Source organism: Equus caballus, chromosome 1, assembly GCF_041296265.1.
Source record: "Equus caballus isolate H_3958 breed thoroughbred chromosome 1, TB-T2T, whole genome shotgun sequence".
Lineage (NCBI taxonomy): Eukaryota > Metazoa > Chordata > Mammalia > Perissodactyla > Equidae > Equus > Equus caballus.
The window spans coordinates 58,182,842-58,203,191 of NC_091684.1; the positions used below are offsets into that span (position 1 = coordinate 58,182,842).

The 20,350-nt window shown below is 39.6% G+C and overlaps 1 protein-coding gene across 1 annotated transcript in view; it reads left to right on the top strand.

Moving 5' to 3' along the window:
* The window catches only part of KIFBP (kinesin family binding protein), a 38,803-nt gene extending 29,910 nt beyond the window's left edge, over positions 1-8,893 (top strand). Inside the window, exons 6-7 of the mRNA XM_001503642.7 lie at positions 3,850-3,965; positions 7,441-8,893. Of these exons, the coding sequence (XP_001503692.2) occupies positions 3,850-3,965; positions 7,441-8,316 (992 nt within the window). The 3' untranslated portion in view covers positions 8,317-8,893. The remainder of the gene's footprint in view (positions 1-3,849; positions 3,966-7,440) is intronic.
* The last annotated feature ends 11,457 nt before the right edge of the window (positions 8,894-20,350 follow it).

Sequence of the window (20,350 nt, forward strand, 5' to 3'; positions counted from 1 at the left end):
GAGAGTAGATCTTAAAAGCCCTCATCACAAGAAAAAAAATTTTGTAACTATGTATCGTGATGAATTTTAACTAGAATTATTGTGATTATTTTGCAATATATACAAATATTGAATCATATTGTACATCTGAAACTAATGTTATGTGTCAGTTATACCTCCATTTAAAGAAAAAAAAGATTGATACTTTCCATTGTTACAAAATCAGTAACATGCCTACACAGGCAGGGCACCTGAGCACATTTTACTAAGGTATCGTGCAGTAACATTTGCTTCCAAACCTTACGGAAGTCAAGTACCCAGATCCACAAGCCATTTCTGCAAAGGAAAGCTCAAGGACTTCATATCTAAGTGCAGGTTCCTAAGTACAGTCAATCCTCATTATTGTGGATTCCGTATCTGTGAATTTGCCTACTTATTACAATTGAGTTGTAACCCCAAAATTAGTCCTCAGGGCGCTTCTACGGTCATTCACACTGTAAATAAGTATCCTTTTTGCAGGCTATTTAGTGCCACGTTTTTCACTTTTTTGTGCATTTTGTCAGTGATTTCATTGTTTAAACTGGCCCCCAAGTGTAGTGCTGAAGTGCGAGCTAGTGTTCGTAAGCATGTGAAGGCGGAAGCATGTTCCTGCCTGACGGAGAAAACACAGCGTTCGATAGGCTTCGTCGAGGCACGGTGAAGTTATAGCGCTCCGGCAGCGGGTTCACTGTTAGTGAGTAAACGGTGTATTTTAAATAAAGTGTCTTTAAACAAACACATAAAATAAGATTACATATTAATCAGTTGACGAAAATATTGTGACCAACAGCTCATAGGAACCTACTCCTGTATTTCCCCTAGGAGTTTCAGCATTTGCTATTTCAGTGTTCACAACAATTTTATAAAACATAACTATCATGAATAATGAGAATCAGCTGTACGTTGTTTCCTTGTGAGAGAATCTAGGTAGGAAGTTTTACCGTTGGGGATAAAACCCACTTGTTCTACTGAAAGGAATGTTCATCTGAAGGAGATAATCCAAACCACTAGTGACTTACATCAGGGCTGTTTCTGTGCTGCCTGAGAGCTGAGCAGCTTGATTTTCTCCCTGCAGAACTGGGCAGCACGACTCTTGGACTGGTATTGGTGCTGTTGGTGGCACACCCAAAAAGGAAGACCACAGAGGAAAGCATGCAGATTGATAGCAATACTGCATTAAATCTAACACAGTGACCAAAAACATTACTTCATGTTATGAAGGATTTTTGAAAAATACTAGTGAAAACCAAAATAATTTAAACCATGAAAATTTTTAGAATAAATTTTTCCTTGAAAAAAGGAATTCCTTCCACAGATGTAACAATAATATTTTGGTAAAACTGGACATGGGATTTGAATTACAAAATGAAATAATTGGCTGTTGATTAAACCACCTGTGTCATTCCAAACATTATTTTGAGGGATTCCTTCCACTCAGGACTACTTTTAATTCATGAGAAATCCATTTCAATTTGGATTCCACTAAATTGGAATTTTTGACAAATTGGTAACAGAGACCACAGCATAGGCAAGGTGATGAAAGTAAATGTTTATAAACAATTAGAGGAAACTGCTTTCAACCACCTCATAAGGATCCATGTATAGACATGAATTATAGAATTCATATCTTAATTAAACTAGGTATTCTAAGAATGTGAGCAATTCTTTTGTTAATCCAGTTTGATTAATAATGGTGTTGGGGCTGGCCCTGTGGTGTAGTGGTTAAGTTTGGTGTGCTCCACTTCAATGGCCTGAGCTTGCAGGGGGTTCATGGGTTTGGATCCCAGGCGCCAACCTACACCATTCATCAGCCATGCTGTGGCAGTGACCCACATACAACGTAGAGAAAGATTGGCACAGATGTTAGCTCTGGGCGAATCTTCCTCAGCTAAAAAAAAGAAGAAAAGAAAAAGGTGTTGAATAGCCACATGTACCAGATCCTGTCCTAAGTTCTTTGTGGGCACCATCTCATTAAATTCTCATAGCAACACTTCAGACAGTCATTGTTACTACCTACACTTTACACATGGGGAAACTGAAGCACAGAGAGGTTCAACAGCTTGCCCAATGTCACACAGATAGTGAGGGGCAGAGCTCTCATTCAAACCCAAGCAGGATTGTTCCAAGCCTGTAACTTGTAACTCCACTGCCTGAGCAGAACTACACTTACCCGACCTCTGCTGGCTTGAGATGAAAAGCTGCCTCTGGAGCTGGGTGGGAGACTTGGCAACCTTGGGAGGGCTTAGAAATAAGGACAGATAAAAATCAAACCCACAACATTAAATTTGGGAATAAGTCTGTGAATCTTATGATAATGGGCATTGGTTTCTAATAAGATGTTTGAAATGCCTAAGGTATGCATTCTTAATAGGGGCAAAAATTGTTTCTTGGAAAGTGAAAAAAAAATCTTAGTTATTACAATGGTATGTTAAAAAAAAAGGGAAATCTTGCCATTTGTGACAACATGGACAGACCTTGAATGCAATATGCTAAGTGAAATAAGTCAGATAAAGAAAGACAAACACCGTATGATCTCACTTACACGTGGAATCTAGAAAACAAAACAAAACAAATTCATAGATAGTACAGAGAACAGATTGGTGGTTGCCAGAGGTGTTGGGGTGGGCAAAATGTGTGAAGGGGGTCAGAGGGTACAGACTTCCAGTTGTAAAATAAATAAGTCATGGGAATGTAATGTACAGCATGGTGACTATAGTTAATACTACTGTATTGCATATTTGGAATTTGCTAAGAGTGGATCTTAGAACTTCTCATTACAAGAAAGAACATTTTTATAACTATGGTGACAAATCTTAACTAGACTTATTATGGTGATCATTTTGCAATGTATAAAATATTGAATCACTATGTTGTACCCTGAAACTAATATAATGTTATGTGTCAATTATATTTCAATTAAAAAAAAAAGTGTGCTTGAGTCATTAAACAGGTTTTGTAATATCACAACCTTCTTTATCATTGTGACTCAGAAGAATATAGAGGCTATGAAGAGTTAGAGGAATGTACCTTATCAAATTAAATAGTTGGGTTTCTCCTTTTATTTATTACATTGAATTACTTGTAGATTGGTTAAAGTCTAAAAGGCACTTGTCCAAAAAGCATAAAAACTAAACCACCAGTGGGATGTCATTTTGTGTACACTCTTCAAAACAGAAAGCTAAAGAAATCACAATGTTTAATGTTTTCTAAATTCTTTCATTGAATAGCCTCATATATTGTTGGTTAGAGTATTTATTGAAAATAATGCGGCAGTATGTATGAAGAACATTTTAAGTGGTGTAAACTCTGACCCAGTAAATTCTACTTCTAGGAATCTGTCCTGAGGAAATCATCCAAAACCCACATAGATTTATACACAGAGATCTTCCTGTTTAGTGTTGTTTGTAATAAAGGGATTGGAAACAGCAAATACCCAGTATTAGAAGAATTGTTAGATAAAGTATGAAACATCTATTTAATTGTATGTAATGCTACACTTAAAAATGATGTTAAAGAGTTGATAATGATATGGGTAAAGTGTTAGTGGTTTAATATGTGAAGAAAGCTATATTCAAAATTGAATATACATTGTGACCTTAGTTTTTACCTACAAACAATACATAAGAAAAAACTAGAAAGAAATATGCAAAAATAATAGCAGTGAGTGTCTCTGGGTGGTAGGAATTTGGGTATGGGTTTTTCCCCCACTGCTTCAGTGAGGATCTGTTACTTGTACAATCAGGAAAAAGTGATGTTAAAAAAGAAAGCAGTACACAATGAAAATTCTAGCTGTGACCATTAACTTGGACAAATCTCACTGTGTAATTTTAGCTACTGAAGCTGAAGGAGAAGTACCGGAACTTTATCATCAAAGAAAAGGGGAAATAGCAAGATGCTGGATCAAATACTGTTTGACTCTCATGCAGAATGCCCAACTTTCCATGCAGGTAACGCAGCCAAAAGTTGCCTTTTCTTTCTTAAATGAGCAGGATGTAAGTAGAAGCTTAAAAATGGAGATTATGCTCATTGGGTTCTTCATGTTTATTATGCCAGGCATGTGGAATGCGCTCCCCTTCTCTACCTTTTAAAATCTTACTCACTATTCAGGGCCTATCTCAAATAGCACCTCTTCCTTGAAGACTTTCCTTTGGATAGAACATAAGGTCCTTGAGAGGTGAGGTCTACATTATATTCATATTATATTATTATCTCCAGGCACAATAGGTTCTCAATAAGTAATTGTTAAATGTGTAATTCTTCATCCCCAACAGATGTCATCTCCCTCCTTTAAACTGCATAGAACTTTTCTTACTCTTTCCTAAGTCACTTAAATTCAACTTTGTGTTATCCCTCTTCATATTCTTGTCTTATTCTTTTACCTATTTTAGACTATAAGCAACTTGAGGGCAGGAAACAATTCTTACTAATCTTTATATACTTTATATAGTATATAAATATATTTTTTTATAAAAATATGTGGAAACAGCCCTGGCAGTTTGTGGCTGTGTGTTCGTGGCAATTTACTTAATCTCTCTGTGCCTTAATTTCCTCACAAGGTGGAGGTAATAATAGTACTTACTTAATAATGTTGTTATGAGAGTTACATTAATATATATAAAGGACTCAGAAATGTGCCCGAGACATGCCAAGTCCTCAGTAAATGTTAACTATCCTCATCATTATAATTATTATTACTAATTCATACTGAATCCTAGTTCCTAATCACTAAAGAGGAAGAACTTTAGAAATTCTAACGGAGAAGTTAGAGCCAGGAAGCGCTGTCAGCTGTCTTCTGCTCAGAAAGCAACCTAGAAAGCGTGTAGATAAACCAGCAGCCAGGAAGCAAGTAAGGAAACAAGACTCAGACTTAGAGCCTGCGTCGGAAGTAATTGTGTCGAGCAAAATACCCTATGGGTTACCTCTCACCCTTCATTTAGTTGATGAAATAGAACTTTTCACCTGATTAAACTGAAATAGTTGCCATGCTATTCAATTACTCAGATTTTCCTTAATCTGACTTTTTTTTATTACTTTAACTTCATTCTTTGATCATCTGTTTATCTAAAAAGCCTTCTTCAATTCCAGCTTAAAATCATACTCAAATTTATTTAATTAAGGATTTAGGCCAGCTGTGTGAGTCATTGTCCTATGATGAACAAAATAGACCTGGTTTTGACTTCATGTAGAAGTGCACTTTGGTGAGTTCCACAGAGGAGAGACATCTGATGGGAGAAGATGCAATAGGAGGACGTAACACTTGTAGGAAGCACTGGGAAAGAGTAGGAATTACCCGGATTGGAGAAAAGAAGGTGCACATTCCAAGGAGCTGCAGCAGCGTGTTTAAAAGTTCAGTGGCCTAGGGAGCATGGTGTTAGGAGGGGAACAAGGCCTGTGAAGCTGGAGCAGGGTGAGAGCGCGTGTGGTATAAGGTAGAGTAGAAAGGGGCTAGAACAAACAGGGCCTTCGAGGAATGGAAGCCTTGAAGGGTTTTTGGAACAATCCCTTAGGTCGCAGAATGGAGAAGGAATTGAGGGAAAGCAGGAGTGGATGAGGGAGATTAGTTAGAAGACCACTGCAACAGGCCAGGTGAGATGGTGGCGGAAGAGATGGAGGAAAAAAGAATGGATTCACGAGGTATTTAGGAAGCAAAATGTAAAGGACTTGGTGACAGAATGGAAGTGTGGAGTACAGGGGAGAGGAGAGGGACATCTCAAGGATGGTTCCTAGGATGCTGGCTGTCCAGATGGATGGAGTGTCCTTCGCTAGAATAACACTTGAATAGGAGCCTGTTTGCTGAAGAAGAGGAGGAGTTCCCTTGGGGAATGTTGAAGATGAAGTGCCTTTGAGTCTTTGGAGAGGAGTTCTCACGTACGGAGATGTGGCTTTGGGTCTAGGGGCTTGAGAAGAGGTCTGGGCTGTAGCTGTAGATTTGTGAGTCATCCTCCCATGGCTGGCAATGGCAGCCACAGGTGTGGATAGAGCCACCTGTCTAGAGCAGTGCTGTCCAATAGAAATGGAATACCAGCCACATATGTAATTTTAAATTTTCTAGTGGCCATATTAGAAAAGGAGAAAAGCAAGTGAAATCAAAATTATACATTTTAATTCAGAATATCAGCAAATATTGCCTTTTCTAAACGTCCTGAATATTAAAAAATTAAGAGGGCGAGCCTGGTGGCGCAGTGGTTAAGTCCCCACACTCTGCTTCGGTGGCCCAGGGTTCACTGGTTCAAATCCCAGGCGTGGACCTATGCACTGCTTATCAAGCCATGCCGTGGCAGTCATCCCATGTATAAAGTAGAGGAAGATGGGCACAGATGTTAGCTCAGGGCCGATCTTCCTCAGCAAAAAGAGGAGGATTGGCAGTGGATGTTAGCTCAGGGCTAATCTTCCTCAAAAAAAAATAAAAGAGAGAGATTTTAGATTATTTTTGTATCAAGTCTTAGAAGTTGGGTGTATATTTTACACAGATAGTCCACATCTCAGTTTGGACTTGCCACATTTCAAGTGCTCAGTAGCCATCCACAGGTGGCTACTGGCTACCGCTTTGAACAATGCAGGGTCTAAAGAGAGAACATCAAGTGAAAAGAAGAAGAGGCCTTGGGGCTGAGCATTGAAGAATGTGATGTTTCATTTTATCCAGGAAGAGGAGGATGACCTCACTCTATTTTTTAACCATCTTAGGTCCTTTTTTTTTTGTCCCGAGGAGGTAAAGAAAATAACTTTAACTATGAAGGTAGATTTAACTATCTTCACTATAGTGTCTTTAAGAGACCCAGAGCATTTCTCTGTAATATATTTTGTCTATATATATATATATATTTTTTTTTTTTTTTTAAAGATTAGCTCCTGGGCTAACAACTGTTGCCAATCTTTTTTTTTTTTTTCCTCTGCTTTATTTCCCCAAACCCCCCCTGTACACAGTTGTACATCTTAGTTGCAGGTCCTTCTAGTTGTGGGTGTAATATATTTTACTAAGTCACTTATCCTGGCACAAATATCATATCATTAATCTTACTGGCATCTCTGTGAAATACTTGTAGAATGTAGATTACAGTCTGTCTCTAATGTTAGAATACTAATAATGTATTACATGTATGTAATGTTTCACAGTCCTTAAAGTTCTTTCCTATGCGTTTATCTGAAGGAGTAACTGTAAAGGAGTTTTAGTTCCCCAAAAAGGAAAGTAATATATAAGCAGTTTATCTATTTTACTTAAGTATTTTTTCCTGATTTCTTGCAATTTTAATATAATTGGAGTATAATTAGAAGAAAGAAGTTTTAAAAGATGTTTAAGATTATACCTCCCTAACGAGGCTGGGAAGTTAGGGTTTCTTTTCTTTACTCTTACGTTTGCTGTAATATCATTTGACAGCAGGAGATCAGTGTCCGAATTAACCATGATTTATATTTTTCTTTCAGGACAACATAGGAGAGCTTGATCTTGATAAACAAAATGAACTTAGAGCTTTACGGAAAAAAGAACTAGATGAGGAAGAAAGCGTTAGGAAAAAAGCTGTGCAATTTGGAACCGGTGAACTGTGTGATGCCATCTCTGCAGTGGAAGAGAAAGTGACCTATTTGAGACCTTTAGACTTTGAAGAAGCCAGAGAACTTTTCTTATTGGGTCAGCACTATGTCTTTGAGGCAAAAGAGTTCTTTCAGATTGATGGTTATGTCACTGACCATATTGAAGTTGTCCAGGACCACAGTGCTCTGTTTAAGGTGCTTGCGTTCTTTGAAACTGACATGGAGAGGCGGTGCAAGATGCATAAACGTAGAATAGCCATGCTAGAGCCCCTGATTGTGGACCTGAATCCACAGTATTATCTGTTGGTCAACAGACAGATTCAGTTTGAAATTGCACACGCTTACTATGACATGATGGATTTGAAGGTTGCCATTGCTGACAAGCTGAGGGACCCTGATTCACACATAGTGAAAAAAATAAATAATCTTAATAAGTCGGCATTGAAGTACTACCAGCTCTTCTTAGACTCCCTGAGAGACCCAAATAAAGTGTTTCCCGAGCACATAGGGGAAGATGTTCTTCGCCCTGCCATGTTGGCTAAGTTTCGAGTTGCTCGTCTTTATGGCAAAATCATCACTGCAGATCCCAAGAAAGAGCTAGAAAATTTGGCAACATCATTGGAACATTACAAATTTATTGTGGATTACTGTGAAAAGCACCCTGAGGCCGCCCGGGAAATAGAAGTTGAGCTAGAACTTAGTAAAGAGATGGTGAGTCTCCTTCCAACAAAAATGGAGAGATTCAGAACCAAGATGGCCCTGACTTAATAGGCCCTGTTTTTATGAAAGAAAATGTGCAGTGTGGAAGAGTTTTTCCTCTTAGTCAAACAGGCCCAGCTCCATTGTGATATTTACCTTTACAGCCAGATAGGTGCAGTTTGAGCTTAAGATACAGTCTGACCAATAGAGTCTTTGCTAGGACCTTAATCAACATAAAGATAATTAATAATTTATGCCTAATTATGTAAGTTGCCTTGTTAACGTGATGTGTGATTGGTGTTTTAGATCACTTGTTTCCTATTTAAATGTAAACCTCTCCTGCCTCGGTTTCTAAAGGGAGGTTCTTTGTTGGCTGGTACTTGATGGTTTCGTTAAGAGGAAAGATGCTGGGTAATATACCTGGTGGAGGAGACTTTATTAAAATTGAAAAGGAAACTTCCTGTAGTTGTTATTCTCAAGACACTTACTTTCCTAAATGCCCAAAGAAATCTTTCCTTTTTGAAAATATTAAAAAATTAAGTTATGTTGTTGTAAAGCAGTTTGTCTCATTTATAGAGGAAAAAGGCCCTGTTGGAAAAATAGTAAATTGACTTGTTTCACTAATAAAAGCTTCCTTTTACTCTTTTGTTTTCTTGTAAGAATTGCTTTTATTTTTGATACTTCAAAGGTATTTCCTTATTTGAAGCCAGAGAAGAATATTTCTTTGGTAACACTGCACAGATAGAAAACATTAAAATCTCATTCATTGAATAAATATTTACTGAGACAGTAGTCTGTGTGTCTGAAAAATCTTATTGGCTGCAGTTTTTCGCTGGAGGATCCTGGTATACTTATAAATCTTTAGATGCTACTGAAAAAGGATATGTACATTGTTAATATACTTAGTGATTTTAAGAAATGCAGAATTGGGGGCCGGCCCGGTGCGTAGTGGTTAAGTTCATGTGCTCTACTCTGGCAGCCCAGGGTTCACAGGTTTGGATCCCAGATGGGGACCTGGCACCACTCATCAAGCCATGCTGTGGTGGCATCCCACATAAAATAGAGGAAGATTGGCACAGATGTTAGCTCAGTGACAATCTTAAGCAAAAAAGAAAAAGATTGGCCATAGATGTTAACTGAGGGCCAATCTTCCTCACAAAAATAATAAAATAAAAAGAAATGCAGAATTGAAATGGAGTCCCTATCCAGGGTAAAAATCAAGATCAGTTGTAAAAAAGAGAATAACTCGGTATGTTGGCTTGCCCATTGCTTCAGAAAGCTTAGGAATAGGTCAGCTCTAAGATTTTGTAACATGTATGTATGTGTGATGAACACCTTTTCCTTTGAGATCAATTTGCCAGGAAAAAAAAAAAATCTTTGTATATAACAGCAATGTGTAATTCACTCAATATTTAACTAAAATTTATTTAATGTCTACTGTGGGTCAGGCACTGTTCTCGCTTTTCTAAGCATAGAGGATTCAGTGATGAGCAAGATAAAGGCAAGTTTTCATGGAGTGAGTAAACAAATAGCAAGATGATTTAAGGTGCTGTATGCTGTTGTGAAAGGAACCAGAGTGACACAGTAAACATCTCATGGGAAGGGGTGCTACTTTAGCTAGAGTGATCTGGAAAGGCCTCTGAAAAGGTAGGAAGTGACATTGAGCTGAGAACTAAATGGGGGAAAAAAGGCAGCAAAGATTCTTTGGTGGAGTATTCCGGAGAATGGTAGCCCCTCAGGCTGGAGCGAGTTTAGGAAGGAGTTTGGCTTTTTAGAAGATATGTGTGGCTGGAGCAGATGAGGGTGGGGAGTTGGGTGGAATTGGGCAGGGGTAGGGAGCCAGATGGAGAGGACTTTGTGGATGAGGGTAAGGAGTTTGGATTTTATTCTAGGTACTGTGGGAAACCTCTGGACTTTTTAAGAGGGGAGTGGCATGATCTGACCAGCATTTTTAGGAAACCACACTGGCTCCTAGGAGAACAGATCGTAGGGGCATGGGGAGGCGCCAGAGGGGAAGCAGGGAGACAGGCTAGGTTCTATTAAGATTAATCCAAGTGATTTGGACTAGGGTGATAGAGGAGGGATGGAGAGAAGTGGATAAATTCAGTATGTGCTTCGGAAGTGGAATCACAGGACATGTTAAAGGATTAAATGTAAGGCATGAGGGGAAAAGAAGAATCAAGAACTAGATTAGGAGCCGGCCTGGTGGCACAGCGGTTAGGTTTGTGTGCTCTGCTTCAGGGGCCCAGGGATCGCCGGTTCGGATCCTGGGTGCAGACATACACACCGCTTATCAAGCCATGCTGAGGCAGGCGTCCCACATGTAAAATGGAGGAATGGGCACAGATGTTAGCTCAGGGCCAGTTTTCCTCACACACACACACACACACACACACACACACACACACAAAACCCCAAATTAAGTGGAAGTATGCAAGAGGAGCGCTTTTTTATGAGGGTGATGTGGGTTAGAATTAAGAGTTCTATTTAGGTCGTATTGAATTTAGGATGTTAAGATGCTTGAGATGAAATGATTGCTAATAACATCCCTTGGTCAGACTTTAAAAGGAAAGTGAAGAGGATTGAGAAGTGGCAAAAAGGGGAGGGAGGTTTCTTGGGGGTAGTGATAGGGCTCTGCTGCTCAGCTACTCTCATTTCTTCCACTCTTTTTGAGAACTGATTCTAGAGCAAGTCACCCCGTTATAAGCCTTTCTTGACATAGCCATTTTGCTGCCAACCTAATTCAACTTCACTTACGTAGTCATTCATTTGTTTAAAGATACTTAACTCTTTCTGTGTGCTAGTCACTGCTGAGCTCTGAGAATGTCACCTGTAAGACAGTCTCCTAAATCTTGATAGCTTTTCTTCTTCCCAACTGTGTTATTCAACTTGAGTTCAAAAGATAAAATTCAAGTATAAAAGACACTGGTCTTAAAACCAGTCTTTATCCTAATAGCCATCAACACGCTCTGCTATTTGTCGTTTGCTGTCTGCAGTGACTTTTAATATTTTAAGACTTTGTCTTTAGTTATCAGCAGAAAACCTCACTGGCTGCTTTGCAATCCTGTACTCTAGTTACACGGCCATTCCGCAAACTGCTTTCCCTGAGCATGGCTTCCCAAAGGCAGCTGCCCTCCGAGACGGCATTGCTTCTCTAGCTTAGTAGTTCTCAAACTTTTTGGTCTTAAGGCTCCTTTCCACGTGAAATTATTCAGGATACCAAAAAAAACTTTTGTTTATGTAGGTTATATCTTTCTATATTTACCTTATTTGAAATTCCAATTATGAAAATTTTAGCAATTTAACTTAAAATGACAATAATAAACCCATTGGATTTAAAAGTAATGTTTCATGAAAAATAATTATTTTCCGAAAAAAAGGCGTGTGGCATATTTTACTTTTTTTATCTGAAAAAACGCTGGTTTTATTTTTTTATTTTTATTTTTTTATTAAGATTATGATAGATTACAACCTTGTGAGATTTCAATTGTACGTTATTGTTAGTAATGTTGTGGGTACACCACTTCACCCTTTGTGCCCTCCCCCCACCCCCCCTTTTCCCTGGTAACCACCGATCGGTTCTCCATGTCTGTATGTTAACTTCCACCTATAAGTGGGGTCATATAGAGTTTGTCTTTCTCTGGCTGGCTTATTTCGCTTAACATAATATCCTCAAGGTCCATCCATGTTGATGCGAATGGAACAATTTGGTCCTTTTTTATGGCTGAGTAGTATTCCATTGTGTGTATATACCATATCTTCTTTATCCAGTCGATATTTTACATTTTTGCAAATATCTTTAATGTCTGGCTTAATAGGAAACAGGTTAATTCGTACAACTCGTGTGATAGAACATGTCATGTAGCCTTTGGAAAACTCTACATTTGTGAGAGAGTGAGTAAAGCAATGTTTTCTTATTATGAAAATAGTTTCATGGGATCTCCTGCCCCACTCCGAGGCACCCTGGACCCGACTTGGAGAACTGCTGCCCTAGCCTGTTCTGTGTTGGGCATGGTGCAGGGTGGATGATGTTGAGGGTTGGTTTAGGAAACTAATGTGGCTATGCTGCCTGGTCTAGATCTCACATCCAAAGAAAAATTGAATTCTTCTATTATTTAGTACATACTGGTTTTGGTTGAGTCTGGAGTCACGGCAATGTCATGTCTTTGTTATTTTTTCACAGAATATATTGGATTTCTTGGCAATGCTGGATTCTTTAATACTGTGTTATCTGCTTGGCCTCTGCCAAAGCTGTTTTGTCCCTATTACTGTAGAGTCCTCAGGGTACTAGAGGCTCTTCCTTACCCTGATAGTTGGTTCATTATTCTGGGCTAGTTTTGCAGAATCTTATATGAAATACTGTGCCCAGAACCTGAGAAGCGTTGGTAGCGTGATAGAGTTTGGGCTAGAGTCAATGACCCATCAGAGTCATAGATTTATTTGAAATAGCCTGTTGTTCCTCTTTTCCTCACCCCTAAAACCAATTATCGGGCAAGGACTATATACTATGCTAGTGAAAAAATGTGCTTTTAGGGGCCAGCCCCATGGCCCAGTGGTTAAGTTCACACGCTCTGCTTCGGCAGCCCAGGGTTTCACTGGTTCGAATCCTGGGCGCGGATATGGCACCACTCATCAAGCCACACTGAGGCGGCGTACCACATGCCACAACTGGAGGGACTCACAACTAAAAATGCACAACTATGTACCGGGGGGCTTTGGGGAGAAAAAGGAAAAATAAAATCTTTAAAAAAAAAAAGTGTTTTTTGACAACATTCCTTTACAATTGTCTTTTCAATCTTGCTAGATTTAGAGACTTATTCAACAAATATATATTGAAGGCCTGCCATCAGAAGACTGCAGATTGCCTGTCAGTTCCGAGCAGTTATCTCAGCAGTTGAAATCGGTATGTGAATTTTAGAGTCTTCCAGACAGTGCAGGCTATCTTTTGCGGAAATCCAAGTTACTAAGAACAGGTTTGTTTCAATGCCATCCTCATTACTTTTCTCTTATTCTCAGGGGAACACACTGGGCAAAGGAGAGACTTTTCCTCTTCCCTTGCAGTTCCTCTGGGAACCTCGTAGCAGTTGCTTGTAACTCTGTGGAGGTTTCTGGGTTATCTGCTGTTGTTCGTCTCCGCTCCTCAGATCACAGTGTGAGCCAATGCTGTCAGTTTTTCCCTGAATCCTGTAAGAGGAAGGGCTTGATAGATATGTATTTTCCTTTTTCATTTTTGTTTTGACTAGAAAATAGACACGTCCATATTTCAAATGTTATTTGTTCCAGCCAATTGAATTTCTTACCCTTGTCCTCGGGAGTTGGCAAACTTTCTTTAAAGGGCCGAACGGTAACTGTTTGTGACTTTTTGGGCCATACGGTCTATGGTAACTATTCACTCCTGCTGTGAAAGGAGCTGTAGACAGTACATAAATGAATGAATGTGGCTGTGTTCTAGTAAACTTTACTTTCGAAAACAGGTGGCAGGCCGGACTTGGCCTATGGGCATAGTTTGCCAACTCTTGCTTTTACTGGTTTACTTGGAGTTTCTTTACACCTTAGATGTAACGTTATAAAAGCTAATGTTATTAGGCACTGTCTAATCTATTCCAGGCCCTCTGCTAAGCAGTTTATATGCACTATTTCATTCAATTGTCTTACAAACTTTATTATCCTCCTTTTACAGAATGTGAAGCTGAGGCTTAGAGAGAGCTTCAGTGACTTGCCCAAGGTTACACAGCTAGTAAGTGGCAGAGCTATCTGAACCAGGTCAGTACGAATAACATTTACAAAGTTAACAAGCTGCTGGTTCTATCAATTTTAGTTTGAATGGACTATAAGAAGGGAGAACTGCGCTTCAACTGAAATTGCTGACAAGCCATTAAGCCAGGCAGAAGCTATAAGAGAAGATTTAACCTAAAATCACACATTGTCCAAACTATACTTATAGCTATTATATTTATATAGCTATAGACTTTTAAAAAATTATCCCTTTTGTAGCTAAGTAGCTGTCACAGTGTTTCCAAACTATTCATAGCTACTTGTATTGCGTGTCTGTTTTTGATTATCACAATCAGTTACTAATCATGAAGATATGAAGAGAGAAAACTAAAATATGTTAGGGCGACAACATTTTTTAAATGGCCCAGTGTGTAGAGATGCATTCATATTGTGAGTGGCAGGACACAAATGGGCCTTTTAGTCATTTTGCACTCCAGAGAGAAGTAGTCTTTTTTTGGGGGAAAAAAAATCAATCGGGGCCCATAATATCCATGTAAATTGTTTTTATCACTACTTTTATTATTATTGGACTTTGTAAAAACCTAGAATGGGAAAAAAATTCAAGAAAGCAACCAGGAACTATTTGTCAAGGAGAAATCCCAGAGAAAGTACAGCTCTCATAAAATCTCACCCATATAACCCACATAATCCGACCAGACCCCTTAAGCCAGTAACTTCTTTCTCAGGAAGGTCACGACAGAAAGGCCATATACAGGCTCTGTATGAAAATAGGGTTCAAAAATATAGTTAGGAGAAAACCAAACAGCCTGCTGGATGATGATGAGTTTCTGGATCTGACATGACCTGCCACATACCAGCTCTATCAGTAAGAGCCCCCCCACCCTGCTTCCTCCTGAACTGTCTCGCTCGATGATTAACCACTCTGCCTTTCCTGTTATCGTCCTGAGTCAGGTTGTTATCAAGATCAAGACATTCATCACCCTTCAAAGTCATCTGTAATCTCATTTGGATAATTTTTATGCTTTTAATTTTCACCCAAAAGCTATTTCTTGGACACTAAGAAAATGGTACAATCATGTAAGAAATTGTAAAAATGAAAACAGATCTGCTGTGCTGATTATGCAAAAGTACAGGACAGCTTTATGTCAAGAACTTACTGCCCTTTTAGACTCAAGAGTTTTTAACTCTGCTTCTGAATGTTTAATCCTCTGTTTTTTCGTGCCTGGAGCCCATAAAAATCTAATTATATTCCACTTAAAAATAAGGAGAAATGATTCCCAAGATCCTCTGGGAGAGTAGTGTGAGTTTCACTCGCTGAGGGTGTGCCAGAGTGCTCCGAGTTCCACAGTCTTATCTCGTGAATTCAACAGAGACTGTGTACCCCACGGAGAGGGTATGTTTGGAATGACCTGACTTGATACATGATGTTGATACAGTTTACTGACAACCATTCCATAGATAGGAGAGAGAAAGTGAGTTTTACTGAGCGAAGCAGAGGACAACCCAGGAAGGCCGTCTCCACAAAGGAAGAAAGCGTTCCAGAGAAGCATGGTTTTCAGTACAGTTTTATATCTTTTTGGAAGAAAGAACATACATCAAACATTGCCCAGGATACATATTTATCAAAGTTTCAAAGAGGTATTAATTTGCAAATTAGTGGGCCAACATGATTCTGAGGTCTGGGAAAGGAAACTTACTACCTTCAAGAGTACTGATAGGGGCGTTACCCATCCTGGTGTCTTAGGAGGGAAAGTATGCATTCTTACCTTAAAAGAGTACATTCTTTTACTTGGAGGTCATATTTCATGCATTCTGTAATGGATAAAGCAGATGCACAATGTATGTTTGGTAGGCCATAAGTCAGGCTTCTTTAGTTCAAGCCACACTAGTTTTAAACCAGAATAGCCACTCCATATACCTCAATAAGTGACAATTTCTTGTCAGTGATTACCCATTATAAATGAAAGTCACTTTGAGATTCCTTGGGGTGCTTAGAGAACTAGGCAAACAGCCGATAATAAGGTGTGAGAGGCTTAGGCGAGCGCTGTTCAGCAGAGATGGGACTAAGCTGCCAGACACAGAGAAAACAAATAGATTTCAAATATGAGCTCCAAATTCAAGTACTGACTGCCAATTAAGCTGCTTCTCACATGGGCAACTCCATGTTATTTCAGGATCAGCAGCAGGAATTCGTTTACATAGTTATTTAATAATAGATAATGACTATTGAATAACTGGGATAATTAGACAAGATATTTTTAATAATAGTTTGTATTAGCACAAACTGTAGGCATTGTTTCCTAGAGTCGAGTCCCAGGACCACCTGCATCAGAATGATTTAGTGGAACTTATTAAAATGCAGATTCCCAGACTCTAGCCTAGAATGAATCAGGAAATCTGGGAGTGGGGTCCAGGGATCTGCTTTTTAGTGGAACCACATGTGATTCTTACGTACATTAAGTGCAAGAACCCCTGCGTGTAGAATTAAGAGAAGGAAGCCAGAGCTAGAGTGTACTGGAGCAGTTTGTACAGGGAGAAGCATCCTGAACCAGAAAGTTATTCTATGCCTTTGGTTCCCAGAGAGAACCCAGCCTGGGGACAGAGGGACAAAATGAACATTCCCAGCAGCTTTTTTTTTTTTTTTTTTGATTTTATTTTTTCCTTTTTCTCCCCAAAGCCCCCGGTACATAGTTGTATATTCTTCGTTGTGGGTCCTTCTAGTTGTGGCATGTGGGACGCTGCCTCAGCGTGGTTTGATGAGCAGTGCCATGTCCGCGCCCAGGATTCGAACCAACGAAACACTGGGCCGCCTGCAGCGGAGCGCGCGAACTTAACCACTCGGCCATGGGGCCAGCCCCCCAGCAGCTTTAAGTAGCCAAGGAGCTGCAACTCTCTCCTCTTAGCTCCCTAAGCACCTCCTGCTGTACTAGGAGGAGAATTCTGCTGGGTGCCTGGCAGTGGGGGGCTGAGACCAGCAACCACAGCACTTGGTCTCTCAGGGCCCAAGAGGAAGCCTCCTAGATGAAAGCTAAGGACTCCCTAATGACCCCTGAAGAATATTCTAGAATGCCTCAAAGGAGGCGAGGAAAAGGAAGGAGAGGTTGTTTGACAAAGACTACAGACTCGACACACAGCATTTCTTGGAAGATTTGAGTGGAAATACCCAAATGGTTGTCCCAGTGTTGTGGTATTAACTACCCTGCATGTAAAGCCAGGAGCATCTCTCAGGAACCTGACTAGTTTGAGTGAGCAAATCCTCAGATTCCTCCACTCTCATACCCCAAGAAAGGCTATGTCCTGGTGACATCTGGTTAAATGAAAGCTGAGTGCCTGCTTATGGGGACGCAATCCTTTCTCCTTTCTCCTGTAGTAGACGGAGCATCTCTTCCCTAGGGAAATCCCTGAATTGTAGAATGGGGACATATTTTTGTAACTCAGACCTTCCATTAATACTGTCTTCCTTTGAAGGGGATGATAGTCACATACCAGGTGGATGAGAGCTTGGAACTTTGTGAATGAGAAAAATGCAGCCCTCCCCTCATATTTCTGTAGCTGGACAGTCCAAGACTCCAACATATATGTGTATAGTCCAATATACCAATATATGTGCATACGGCATATGGTAGACTTAGCCACTGCCCGGAAGTCCAGGGGCCTCCATGCTGATAAGCCCAATGGAAACTTTTCAGTCCTCATCATTCCTGACCTCTTGATGGTATGGCATTGGACAGACTGACATCCCCTCTTTTTTTTTTTTTTTTAAAGATTGGCACCTGAGCTAACAACTGTTGCCAATCTTTTTTTTTTTTTTTTGCTTTTTCTCCCCAAATCCCCCCAATACATAGTTGTATATTTTAGTTGTGGGTCCTTCTAGTTGTGGCATGTGGGACCCTACTTCAACATGGCCTGATGAACCATGCCATGTCCGTGTCCAGGATCCGAACCGGTGAAACCTTAGGCCGCGGAAGCAGAGCACGTGAACTTAACCACTTGGCCATGGGGCTGGCCCCTGACACTCTTGAAACAGTTTTTTCCTCTTCCTTCCACAATACTGCACTTTCCCATACTTCTACCTTGCCAGCCATTTCTTGTGTTCCTTTTAAGGACTTTTTAAATCACTTAAATATGATGATCCATAGGATTCTGACCTAGGGCCTTTGTCTCTCCAGGCTCTCTGGGCCAATGCCATCTATTATTAAGATGTTGGTTACCATCAAGATGGATTTCTTCATCTTTCTAGTTCACTTATCCCCAGATTAGTAGAATCTGTTGAATGTTACTTACACTCTCACACACACTTGCATTCATTTTCTTTTTCAAAAAAGTTATTTTAAATAATACTTTTTAAATCAATTTAAGAAATACCCTTAATTTAAAAAATAGTTTCAAGGAGTTTAAAATGAAAAGTACTACCCTCCCCTACACTGCCACCCACGCCTGGGGGGAGCCCGTTTAACTGTCTTTTGCTGGTTCCCTGGATATGTGGTAATAACATGTTTGTATCACTATTTCTCGATTTATCAATTTACAATGTTATGTACTGACTTCTCCCAACGATAGTGAAGGATTTAGCTCACAGCATCCTACTTCCCCTCCTCACCTCTTTCAGTATATCTGCCGATATAAACACTGTTTTTTGATTAAGCTATATATGTATTATATGTAATAACGTAATGAATATATATGTAAACAATGTATAATAAACACACAGGTGTAAATACATGTGTTTACAAATGTAAATAATGTGTAATAAATATGCATGTTTAAATGTATATGTATATACATGTGTGTGTTGTTCCATTTCTTGACCATCCACTAAGGTAAGGATCTTAGTGCCCATACTCTTCCCTTTTTTTTTCTTTTTTCTGCTTTATCTCCCCAAATCTCCCCAGTACATAGTTGTATATCTTAGTTGCAGGTCCTGCTAGTTGTGGCACGTGGGAAGCCGCCTCAGTGTGGCCTGACAAGCGGTGCTATGTCCGGGCCCAGGATCCAAACCGGCAAAACCCTGGGCCGCCGCAATGGAGCGCGGGAACTGAACCACTCGGCCACGGGGCGGCCCCCACCCTTCCCTTTTAACTGATCTGTCTTCATCAAGCTCACAAAGCCTCTATATTTTCTTTTATACATTGGCAGTGTTAATAAGAGCACATTATGTATACATTTTACTCTGCCATAATCGTTCTTCTACCTTTGTAGGAGGATGCTAAAAGTTAATAATGAATAAACTGTGTTTATATTCAATGATTATGTAAATATCACCCACTGCAGAATTAAGTAAAATATACTATGATTATATTGCTTTCTCATACAGATTTATGTTCTTCTTTGAGTTTCCAACTGCCTTTTTTTTGCCCCCTCACTATTTGCCTTTGTGTTCTGGCTGTCAGACTCACCCTCATAATCATTTATTCATCCTTTTTTCCCCCAAAGACGTCCCTCAGGAGCCTTCCTCCTCCCTGCTCCCGTCTGCACTGACTCTTCTCTAGATCCGACGCCTGGCTATCATTCTGGGACTTCTCTTCACTGCTCTCCTAGGGGGTAGCCACTCTTTCCCGGATCCCATATCTTTCTTTTCTTGGTTTATTAGATTTTTAATTTAAAAAGTAATATATGTTTGTGACAACTAGTCAAGTACGGGAATGCATAAAAATCTTCCCTCATTCTCCTCCAACCTTGCGCCCCTGAGGAACCTAAATTAACAGTGTGGAGGGTGCCCTTCTACCCCCTCTGCTCAAATATACATATTCAAATGTATGAACACACAGATATGGCTTCCTTCTATTTTGTTCTTTTAGAAAAATGGAATCATACAACTTACTCTGCAACTTGCTGCCCCCTCCACTTAATAATTTTCATAAACCTTTCTCTAGCTCAATACAGATTAATATAACTGTTGTCACAGCTGCTTCTGATTCCATAGCACAGATAGACCTTATTTGTTCACCCATTTCCTATGATGAACAGTCAGGTTATTTCAGTTTTTATGTCACTAAAGACCAATAAACATGCTTATGAATGAATCCTTACATATTGATACTTTTATTTTTATAGGATATATTCCTAAAACTGGAATTGCTGGATCAAAGGATGTGCATATGTTATTTTAACTTTCTGTCAGAGTATAACACACTGAAAAGTGCATGCATCATGAAGGTACAGTTTAATGAATTCTCACAAACAGAACACACAAGTGTGACCAGTACCTAGATCAAGAAACAGAACATTGCTGGCACCTGAGGAACCCGCCTCGCAATCCCTTTGGGTCAATACTCTCCTCCCAAGGGTACCCTCTCTCCTGAGCTCTAACGGCATGCAAATTTTTTGTTTTAAGATATTGCCACGTTATTCTCCCCATGAATTGTAG